Source organism: Saccopteryx leptura, chromosome 9 (genome assembly GCF_036850995.1).
Source record: "Saccopteryx leptura isolate mSacLep1 chromosome 9, mSacLep1_pri_phased_curated, whole genome shotgun sequence".
NCBI classification, from domain to species: domain Eukaryota; kingdom Metazoa; phylum Chordata; class Mammalia; order Chiroptera; family Emballonuridae; genus Saccopteryx; species Saccopteryx leptura.
The window spans coordinates 10495584-10507286 of NC_089511.1; the positions used below are offsets into that span (position 1 = coordinate 10495584).

The 11703-nt window shown below is 51.5% G+C and overlaps 1 protein-coding gene across 5 annotated transcripts in view; it reads right to left on the minus strand.

The window, feature by feature from the left end:
- KIFC3 (kinesin family member C3) overlaps positions 1 to 11442 on the minus strand; it is a 68162-nt gene extending 56720 nt beyond the window's left edge. For all 5 annotated transcript variants that reach the window (XM_066348181.1, XM_066348180.1, XM_066348177.1 and 2 more), the window contains exons 1-2: positions 11225 to 11442; positions 9023 to 9568 (exon numbers count right to left, since the gene is read on the minus strand). In XM_066348181.1, coding sequence (XP_066204278.1) covers positions 9023 to 9244 — 222 coding nt within the window. In that variant the 5' untranslated portion in view covers positions 9245 to 9568; positions 11225 to 11442. The remainder of the gene's footprint in view (positions 1 to 9022; positions 9569 to 11224) is intronic.
- Between the last annotated feature and the right edge of the window lie 261 nt (positions 11443 to 11703).

Sequence of the window (11703 nt, forward strand, 5' to 3'; positions counted from 1 at the left end):
CGTCTACCGCCAGGCCAGGCCAGGCTCAGTGCTGGTTACAACCATGTCTGCTCACACCAGGGAGGCTGAGCCCTGGGAACCAAACAGGGAGTTCCTCAGGGGGTTCCACACACACTAGGCAGGAGGGAGCCTCCTCGGATGACAGCCCCCTCAGTGTCACCCCCAGAGCAAGCCCCTCCCCCAAAGCAATGCGTTTTCAAACTGCACGTGCATGTGTATTAGCTGGGACGTGGCTAAAAAATTCAGCTTAAGATTCAATGGTTCTTGAGATTCTGCATCTCTGACCAGAGCCCGGGTGACTGACACTGATGCAGCTGGTGAGAAAAAGGACCCAGTCTGTCCTCTGGTCCCACATGACACCTGGGGCTTCCCGTCACCGGGCAGACCAGGGAGCCCTGAGCAGTTGGCAGGCCAGAGCTTGGGTTTCACAGCATCAGCAGCACTGCTATAAACTAGGTCCTTGTGGCTTATTTTTTGGGCAGTGGGAGAGATGGGATACAAAATGAATTAAATGTAAAAACGTTTGTGGCACAACAATTTACTGAAGGGCGAATCCCCTCCCCCAGCATAGCCACTTGCCCCACACCCCTGGAGGGAGCTAGCAAGATTCTTTGGTGGTGTTTTGTTACAGAGATTTTTTTTAAATTTTATTTATTCATTTTTAGAGAGGAGAAAGAGAGGGAGAGAAACAGAGAGAGAGAAGGTGGGGAGGAGCTGGAAGCATCAACTGCCATATGTGCCTTGACCAGGCAAGCCCAGGGTTTCGAACCGGCGACCTCAGCATTTCCAGGTCGACACTTTATCCACTGCGCCACCACAGGTCAGGCCTGTCACAGAGATTTTTAAATTACAGCTAATCGTGAGGTCAGATGCTGTCCTTTTGAAAACGGAAGGCTCTGGATAAAGTCGATTCTCCTCCCATCACCCCTTCTCCGAACCCCGGCCTTAGGACCGCCCTGCTCCTGCTTATGGGAAAGGACTGGAAAAGAGAGATTTTTGCAGGATCACCTTGGAGTGGCTCTTTTCTTGTATAAAAAATACAAGCCCGGGAGCCCAGAATGGGGGAGGGGACGGTGACTCTGGCAGGTGCAGTGATAAAACAAAGGGAAGTCCCTTAATCTCCCCATGAACTCCACCAGCACCTCCTCCCCTAATCGCTGAACACAGACAGCTTCGCCGTAGCACTCTGGGGATGTGGGTCCAAGCACCCTAGGGGGTTCCCGGCACTGGGGACAAGCCCTGCACTGGGGACCGGGGCCATGCACAAAAATGAGGCAGCCAGGCAGGGCTGGACCCCAGAAAAGAACTTCCAGACACATCAGAGGCTCCTCGTCCCAAGCCTGCCCCACCTAGAAGAGCCTCCCATGGACAACCCCCACCCCCCACCCCAGGATGCAATGGCTGGGACACCCATGATGTCAGCATCAGAGGCTATGACACTGAAATGCAGAGACCCTACCCTTGGGGTCCCCTATTCTGATGACAGCAGGAGGAGGAGGGGATCTAACATTATCGAAAAGGAATTTATGGCCAGCCCTCTGCAAGGGAACTTGGGGCCAGAACTAGAGAGCACCAACACCATTTTTATTTTTTATTTTTTATTTTATTTTTTTGTATTTTTCTGAAGCTGGAAACGGGGAGAGAGAGTCAGACAGACTCCCGCATGCGCCCGACCAGGATCCACCCGGCACGCCCACCAGGGGCAAAGCTCTGCCCACCAGGGGGCGATGCTCTGTCGCCTGGGGCAGAGGCCAAGGAGCCATCCCCAGTGCCCGGGCCATCTTTGCTCCAATGGAGCCTTGGCTGTGGGAGGGGAAGAGAGAGACAGAGAGGAAGGAAGGAGGGGTGGAGAAGCAAATGGGCACTTCTCCTATGTGCCCTGGCCGGGAATCAAACCCGGGTCCCCCACACGCCAGGCCGACGCTCTACAGCTGAGCCAACCGGCCAGGGCCGCACCAACACCATTTTTAAAGTGGTGTCATACCCACTGCCTAAAGTTTAGTGACATTCACTATTTAGGAAAGCCTTTACCATTTTACTTTTAGAGTCATGCACATGCTGTGGTCTAGGAACACATTATCAAATCAATTGATAAAAATTGCTGAAGGTTTCCATCTGTTACAAAAATCTTATGGAGCTCTCCTTGTTTCGATCAAGCTAGGCCTAGGAAACGCCAGTTTCTCCCTGAGCAAACAGTGCTCCCTGACATTATTTAAATACGCACACATATGCACGCACGCACGCACCTTGTCAAGGTTATTACACATTACACAGTGCATTCGTTCTTCAGGAAAATATCCACCTTGATCTTTGTTTTTAAGTGTTAAAATTCTGAGATATCTATAAAATAACAATCCCCTGAGATGCCTTCTGGGGGGGGTGCCTCTCTGCCGCCCCCCACTCTGCAGAGGCGGCAGTGAGGGGCACTGTCCCTCTCCTTCCCCAAGGGCACAGGTCTGGGACACCCTGGGAGACACCTGTCTGGAATAGTACAAATTCGGAGCCTTAAAAAAAAAAAAAAATCAGCCAAAAAGTTTCCTTCTTCTCATTGCCTCTTCGCCAAGACTGCCCGGGCCCCTGCAGGGACTCGCCCTGTGAGTAAGAACAGAGGGTGACGCCCGCTTTTGCCCCGGCCCTCCGTCATGGGGGAATGACGACCTCTCCCCAACAAGGCACTTTCACTCCGAGATTGGAGTTGGTGATGAACAATTTCACCATTAGGTTTTGGCAATAGAAAAAAAAAAAAAGAAGAAGAAGAAGAAAACTTTCAAAAACAAATTCACAGACACAGACAACAGAATGGTGGCTACCAGAGGGGAAGGGGGTGGTGGGAGGGCAAAATGGGTCAGGGGGTCAAATGGTTAGTAACAGGAGGCAACCGGACTTTGGGTGATGAGCACACAATAGAGCAAGGGTCCCCAAACTTTTTACACAGGGGGCCAGTTCACTGTCCCTCAGACCATTGGAGGGCCAGACTATAAAAAAAACTATGAACAAATCCCTGTGCACGATGCACATATCTTATTTTAAAGTAAAAAACCAAAACGGGAACAAATACAATATTTAAAATAAAGAACAAGTAAATTTAAATCAACAAACTGACCCGTATTTCAATGGGAACTATACTCCTCTCACTGACCACCAATGAAAGAGGTGCCCCTTCCGGAAGTGCGGTGGGGGCCGGATAAATGGCATCAGGGGGCCGCATGCGGCCCACTGGCCGTAGTTTGGGGACCCCTGCAATAGAGTGTACAGGTGTGGAATGACCATGTTGTACACTGGAAATGTACACGATGCTGTTAGCCAATGTTACTTCCGTGTAAAAAGAACTCGATACTAAAATAATTTTTTAAAAATAAACAAAATTGGCCCTGGCCAGTTGGCTCAGTGGTAGAGCGTCGGCCTGGCGTGCAGAGGTCCCGGGTTCGATTCCCGGCCAGGGCACACAGGAGAAGCGCCCATCTGCTTCTCCACCCCTCCCCCTCTCCTCCCTCTCTGTCTCTCTCTTCCCCTCCCTCAGCCGAGGCTCCATTGGAGCAAAGATGGCCCGGGCGCTGGGGATGGCTCCTTGGCCTCTGCCCCAGGCGCTAGAGTGGCTCTGGTTGCAACAGAGCGACGCCCTGGAGGGGCAGAGCATCGCCCCCTGGTGGGCAGAGCGTCGCCCCTGGTGGGCGTGCCGGGTGGATCCTGGTCGGGCGCATGCAGGAGTCTGTCTGACTGTCTCTCCCCGTTTCTAGCTTCAGAAAAATACAAAAAAAAAAAAAAAAAAAAATTGTAAAATAGCAAAATCAAATCAGCTCATTTCTCAGCACGGAGAGGGGGTGGGAATGAACGTGTGTTTATTACAGCCCAGCCGGCTCGGAAAGATGAAGCTGGAACGCATCCCAAAAAAGCAGCAAAGACACACGTGAGGCAAGTTCGAGCACACGTCTTCCAACTATGACAATCTGACAGCACAAGTTTCCTTTGCGGTTCCCTGAGGTGACCAGCATGAATATAATAGCAGCAGTCACCTCTTGGTTGCATCCTACATCCCAGTGTTTCCTATGTCATTTCAGCAGATTATCAGAACGGCCCAATGGGAGATGCTGTTCTTGTCAATCTTGGTTTCACCGACTAAGAAAGGGAATGTGTGATTCTAAGTTTTGTGGCTAATAAAACTCAATTCCAACCCAGGCCCCTGTCTCCGGGCCCTTGCTGCTCCCACGCCACTCCGGACTCCAGAGCGAAACCCGGCCCGGCCTGTGTACCAGTCCCTGCTCTCAGGCAACCCCAAGGTGGCAGGCATTTTCTCATGGATCTTGATCAGACTCTAAAGAGCTAAAACCTCCTGCTCAAGAAGTTGGAAAATGTATTCAGGTTCAAAAAAAGGAATTAATGGTACAATTTTCTGGTCTTGGACTGAAAACCATACCTCACTAAACTATCCCAAAAAGGCACCAAAACCCCCACAAAAATGTATGCTCTTGCTCCGAAAGCATTCTCCCAGCTCTGTGTCAGCCCTCTAAAGATGCATCGTCTGTTCTGTTAGTCTTTATAAACTAGTGACTATAGTGGTGAGTGCCTGCATGTATGTGCGTGCGTGCGTGCATGTGTGTGTGTGTGTGTGTGTTTTGAAAGGGAAACAGAGTTGGGGAAGGAGGTAACACCTTAAGAATTCAATCAACTCCCATGGGGGGGGAAATGATTACAAGCTAAAAATGTAGCAACAAACAGATCAGGTTGCCATAGCAACCATTTAATTGACATTTTCATTTTCCCAACATTTGTTCTGGGCAGGTGTGGGCAGCTAGTGTCCTTGGAAAAGAATGAGGAGGAGGGTGTGCCCATTTCCCGCAGTTCATAAGGGTGAGGGCTAGTGCTACCCCCAGATGAGGCCCTTGGAATTGGGGTATTGGACAGTCCCTGCTCAGAGAACCCTGGGTCTCCAAGCACCCGTGCCGGGCAGAACATCATCACCATGTGACAGACCTAAGGGCGATGCTATTCTGAGCTTTCTCATTGCATGAGTGGGACGCCGAGGCTTAGGTGCAGGATCACGTGGGACCACCGAATCCTGCTGGTTGTTCCACACTGGCTTGTTAAACAAGGGGCAGGTAGGAGGGGTGGGGCGGGGGGATATGAGGTAAGGAAGCAGCGTAGCACAACTGAACTCCATCCGCAGAGCAGGGTCATCTTTTCTCTCTCTGAGGAGCAGTCCGGCTCTGCACCAAAGCACACATTGCCAGCGAATCTGTCGCCAGAGGACAGAGAACAGAGACCTGGGGGGAGGGGGGGCATCATCCTCCCGTTCGGTGATCACATACGAAATCCAGTGCACATGTACCCTGCAAGAGCAGCTGATGTTTTAACTAGGCTCCTAGGCTCCCCCCCCCCCCCCCCCCACACACACACACACACGCGCGCGCGCTCTGAGACTCAGCATCCATGCGCCCTGGGCGCTGCCCTGCCCCGCAGTCCTGAGGCAGCCCTGGCTGGGTTCTTGCAGCCTGGATGCTCACGGAATGCTAAACACACCCCAGAGTTCCCGACACGGCCACCTGGTTACAGCTCTGCCCGCGCTTGTCTGCGGCAAGTTCTCTCCAAGGCGAGGCTTCCCGAGCAGGGGCGTGCAGCTCCGCCGGCTGGCCGGAAAATACGAGCCGTCAGCGCCTCGTTGTCACGGGGGCAGGAAAATCTTTAGGTAGAAAATATTGTTTTGATGATTTCCCCGGGAAGAAAGAACAGGCTGAAATTGCTATGGGGCGGCAGCTTCCTTTTTTTTTTTTTTTCTTTTTTAAAATAAAAGCATCATGCTGTCCATAAGTCCCCCACCCCGAGGTGATACGATATCAGGGATCTGCGAGATTCATTTCTTCACGAGTATGACGTTGTCATCTCCGCTTCTGGAACCGCGCCTGAACCTTATCGTAAGTCTCATCACAGGTCTGTATCGTCTGTGAACGTGAAAACCAGACAATCGGCACCAATGGGTGCAGATGCCTGAAGCTCTTGGCGGAAGGGCAACCAGGTTGAAATAGCCCCTGGGAAATGTGGGGGAGACCTGAACAGCCCCGTGCAGGGGAAAAACTCAGCGGGCCTCTTCCTAAAAACTGAACACAGCATTCTGGGAAATTACTCTTATTTGGAGTAGTATCCCACCCCTACAATAGTAAATACTCTTTGTAATTGTCTCTGTAACTGAAAAACCAAAAAAAAAAAATTTAAATCCTACAAATTGGTCACCTCCCGCATTGTCATTCTCTTCATTTTCTTTCTGTGACTTAAAAATATAGGCCTTTTTTTTGCTAATATTAACATTTTATGCTTCGTACTTAAATGTACATAAGTATCAGGTTTGTTTACCCAAACTTACTCAGATAATAGGTTTTTTGGATTTTTTCCCCCCTTAGATCTCAAGTTCCATGATATTTGAACAATTTTGGTCTTTGCTGATTTGACTGTTTCTCTAATACTTTTAGCACTTTCTTTTTCATCACCATTCTTTCCCACGGATGATGCCACTGTTAGCTGTCTGACAGACGCCTTGAGTTGACTCAGACTAGATTGTTGCCTCCGTGACCTGCTCCTCCCCAGATTTCCCAGTCGCAGTAAATGGTCACAGTGGCTCAAGCCAAAATCCTAGAGCAAGTCTCCTCCAATCCTGGCCATCAGCAAGTCCAGTGGGCCCTCCGTGTAAGACGACGTTGAACCAGACCATCTCCCACCACCCTCATCCTAGAGGGCTTCAGAAGTCACCTCTCTAGGCTCTCTGTGTCCCCAACCCCTCCTCCCTCCCGAGGGAGCCAGAGGGACCTTGTGAAAGCACAGCCTACGACAAGTCACTCTATTCAAGTCCTGCACTCAGCAAATATTTGCACACTTTCTAGACCTTGAGTTGTCAGGGAAAGGACAATCAACAGACTTAAGGAATGACGTGTACAGTTCGAGGATAAGGAGAGCTGTCGAGAAACCGAACCCGGAGAGGGAGTCCCCGCAGTGTGGCGAGTGGTGGAATTCTTTCCGGTTCTATAAATAGGGGGTTGCAACTTTAGATACAGTGGTTGGGGAAAGACTCACTGAAGGGGCATCTGAGACCTGAAGGAGGTAGGAGAGCAATCCATCTAATACCTAGGGTGGGGGGGGGTGGGCAGTCCTCCGATGGCTCCTTATCACACTGAAATAAAACCCGAGTTTCCTTCCGTCGCCCATGAGGTCCCATCCGATCTGCGCCCTCGACTCCTCAGTTCTCTGGCCACGTGAGCCTCTTTTGGGTCTGTCACCATGCCACGCTCTTTCCCATTTCAGGTGGTCCTCTGTCTGGGATACACTGTTCACCCCTTCACACACACACACACCCCTGTGAACGGATTTTAATCGGAAACAGAACCAGTGGATATGAAATGGAAAATCTCGCGCATGTGCCCTCAGGAAAACGGCATTTGGGAACCTGATTTCCTCTAAATGCCCTGTTTACAGAAGACCCAGACTTCTCTCCCGACCAATGAACGTTCTCTGAGAACCCCTCCCCATCCTCCAGCCAGTGAACTTACTGCTGGGACTCTGGCCGGACTTCCCCCATTTTAGCACCCTTTGTCCATAAATAGAGCCTGCCCAAGCTCTGAAGGGACTCTCACGGAGCTTGCTATATAGTGTGTGTTTCCCGAGCTGCAATTCCTCTGCTATTCCCGAGTAAACTCACCTTCTGGTAATTCCAGTTTGCCTCAGTTTACCTCTTTATGTAGACTGACATCCCAACCCCCATCTTCCTTTTCTCAAAGCTGGTTCCTGTCCATCCTCAGATCTTAAAGATGTCCCTTCCTCCGAGAAGCCTTCCCTGGCCACCCTGCGCCTCCCATCACCTGCCCGCTTTCTGAGTTTTATTCTCACCGTGGCTCTTATCATCATCTGAAAAAAAAATCTCATTTTCCGTCTGCCTCCCCTACCGGAAATGCAAATTCCAAGAGAGGGAATGGTGGGGGCCTGTTCACAGCCTGGGACAGGACCTGGGACAGAGCATATACAGTCGATACATATTTACTGAGTGAAGAAATTAATCAAGCAGAGCCAGATAATGAACTTGTAAATAATTAATGCAATGCAGGGCAGCAAAGTGGGAATCACTCAAAAATGAATCACCGCCCCCCCCCACCCCCAATTTAGGCTCTTCCATTTTATCCACAATAAGAACAAGGACAACAATAGCAATAAAAAAAAATTCAATAATAATTCAGTAATTTCACTGCATAATTCAACTCGCTGAAACGGCTCAATAGTGCCATAACTTGGGCATTCATTTGAAGCCCTTGCCATTTACTATTTTTTTCATCCTCGTGACAACACAAGGAGAGACGGTCTATTATTCCCACGTTAGTGGGTCCAACAACTGAGGTTTACCGGTAAGGGTTTTCTGACAGCCAATATGGAACAGAGTTGGGATCCCAGCACAAGGCTACATAATTACATTTAAATGCCTCTAGAACAGCATCATGGAGCACTCATGAGTGCAAGGAACCAGTGTAACAAGGATTTTCAAAAACAGATGATCTCACAGGCAAACCAGGAGGGTTCAGAGAAAAGGACTTTTGAAGAATTCTGAACTACTTGAAAGAGGTCCCACCACAGTATCATCAGGATGTGAATATGAACCGGCATCTGGTGAGCGCTCAGGGTCAGCAAGGCCCTGGGCTATACACTGTACACGCGTTACCTCATCGCCACGTATTATCAACTCCAGTTCGCAAATGAGGAAACTGAGGCACGGAGCGATTAAGGAACTTGCTCAAGGTCCCAAGGCCAGGAAGTGACAGAGCTGAGTACTGAACTCAGCCCTGGCTGTGCGGATGCCTGTCACAGGACACACCTAGCACTCTGTGGGGTGGCTCTGGTCCGTTGGCAGGAGCTTTCGGGAGTCTAGAAAATACTAGAAATGTTTAATCTGGCAACTTTCAGCTCTGTTTGCAGGCCTTGAAGGAAAACACCTATTCTCCACCCTGGAGAAGGGTCTAACCTCTTGGCAAGGTCTTCTCCCTCTGCCGCTTACCTGGGAGCCATGGACCACTGTCTCGGAGACCAGGATGCTTCCTGGGGATGGGGCTTCAGGCTGGGCGAGAACAGCTCCATTGGAGGTGCCGGGGCCAAGCCTGTGCCGTCCGGGGGCCTCCTCCTGGCCTGTGCTGGGGTGTCTCTGCCACTCTGCCCTTTGTCCCCTCCACAGGGCCCAGCTGTTGGAGCTAAGCCGCACCAGAGCTGGGACCACAAGCATGGCAGCCGGGGCTCAGCTCACCCTGTCAGGCTGTGGGAACAGAATCTTCCAAACAGGAGTCTGGACTAGCCCGTGCCCTGGAATTTTCTGCTTGGTTCACCAATTCCTCGCTGGACCAGCAGTGGCTTTGGTGTTGAACAAGGCGGCATTCAGTCTGCAGTCCAGCAATTAAAAGGCTTGGAGGGCAGGGTCCCCTTCAGTTTCCAGGGGATGAGATGGGTCGCAGGCAAGGGTCTAGAAATGGTGTCCTCTGAGGTTTCTAGCCAGCAAGCGTCCACTGTGGTCCATATGGTCTTGAGAAGAATTCAAATTATGATAGCAGGGCTGGTGGGGGGGGGCACAGAAATAAAGTTAATAGGCTCCTGACATTTAAGTCGGAACTCGAGACATCCAAAATGGAATTCTGATTTTCATCTACCCTCCCAAATCGTGCTTCACCCCCAGTCTTCTCACCCCAGCTAATAGCAGCTGCTCCCTTCTCGTCACTTAAGTGGAAACTCTGTAGCTATCTGGGTCTCTCTCTTCCACACCCCACATCCTGCCACTTATAACTCCTTCAAATATTGTCCAGAATGTGACCTCTCTCACCACCTCCACTGCACCCACCATCTCCTCATAGACACCTATAATATTCCCTGACTAGTCTCCAGCTCCAGCCCCGACTCACTGTTGTCCCTTTTCAACTCAGCGGCCAGGCCATCCTGTTAAAATCAAAGTCAAGGCCCTGGCCAGTTGGCTCAGTGGTAGAGCGTTGGCCTGGCATGTGGAAATCCCAGGTTCGGTTCCCGGCCAGGGCACACAGGAGAAGTGCCCATCTGCTTCTCCACCCCTCCCCCTCTCCTTCTTCTCTGTCTCTCTCTTCCCCTCCCGCAGCCAAGGCTCCATCGGAGCAAGGTTGGCCCAGGCGCTGAGGACAGCTCCATGGCCTCCACCTCAGGTGCTAGAATGGCTCCAGCCGCAATGGAGCAATGCCCAGATGGGCAGAGCATCGCCCCCTGGTGGGCATGCCGGATGGATCCTGGTCGGGCCCATGTGGGAGTCTGTCTGACTGCCTCCCCCCTGCTTCTAACTTTTGGAAAAATAAAAAAAAAACAAAGTCAAAACATGTCATTCTCCTGCAAAGAGCCTCCGATGGCTCCACAGTTGCTCTGCATCAAAGCCCACATCTGACAGCAGCCTGCGAGATGTCCCAGCTTCCCACCTTCTGCTACTCTCTGCTCTGTTCCTGACATCCACTGGGCACCCCCAGGGCCCTTGCACAGGCTGTGTCTTCTACCCAGGACCTCCTTCCCCAGATAGCCACACAGCTCCCTTCCTCCCTGCCTTCACCCCTGCTCAGATGTCTTTTCCTCATGGAAGTTTGTGCTCATGTATTGAAAATGACACCTCCTTCCTCATCCCTCGCCTCCCAACTCTGCCCCCAACCCACCGGACGCCAGCACCCTGCTCTGGTTTTTTGTTTTTCCTTCATAGCACGTAGCACCTCTGACATGTAGTTATTCATTGCACCTGTTGTTTACAGTCTGCGGTCCCCTGTGAAGGGAGGGAGCACACAAGGGGGGCTGTCTGTCTTGTTTGCCGGTATATCTCGGGCAGCTATACGGGTCCAGCATGTGGAAGGGGCTCGGTAAAGATCTGTGAAGTGAAGGGAAGGCCCTGCGAGGAATGGGGTTCCTGATGGACAAAGGGGAGAAAGGGAACAGAGGACATGTTTTGGACTTTCCTGCTGCTAGGGAGATGAGATGGGGGAAGAGGGGTGAGGGAGGGGCTGGAGACCATGTAGGCACCCCCCAATGTATGCTCACCCCCACCCCAACTGTGAAGGGACATCCTTGACATCTAGGGGCTGGTAGCCGGGTGGAAGGAGAGCCCCACGCCTGTCTCCCGCCCACTGGGTTCTCAGCTGCCCTGAGAGCGCCTAGGACTCCCGGCTCCAGGCTGGGGGAAGTAGACAGAGCTGAAGGACATGTCTTACCCTACCTGTGACCTCCCAGCGGCCTCCAACCTGGATGCAGGGCCTTCGGGGCACCCAGCTTCCTAGATACAAACATCGATCGCTGCAAGTGAACGACGATAGAGAGAGATTCTAACAGGTGTGAGCTCGCAGAAGATGCGGAATGTAGTGTCCTTCTGGGAAGCCACGTCCCCCGGGCCGGGAGGGTGGCTCTCCGTGCAGCCCTGGCCAGCAGGAACTCTCATCAAACCCTATCCGTTAATGAATCTGGTCACGGACAGCCTGTCCTCCCTCCCCTCTCTCCCTCTCTAGCTGGGTGTTAAGGGGCTAAGCAGATTAGCAGTGTCACCCCCGTGGCTTATTCAGAACCATCCACATTCATTCCCTTCCTTCCGACGGGTCCAATTTCCTTCCCCGATTTCCTTCCCTGAACAAATGGCTCAGGTTTGGGTTTTGAGAAACCTTCTACTTAAATGAATTTCATGAGCTGGACTGGGACCTGGGG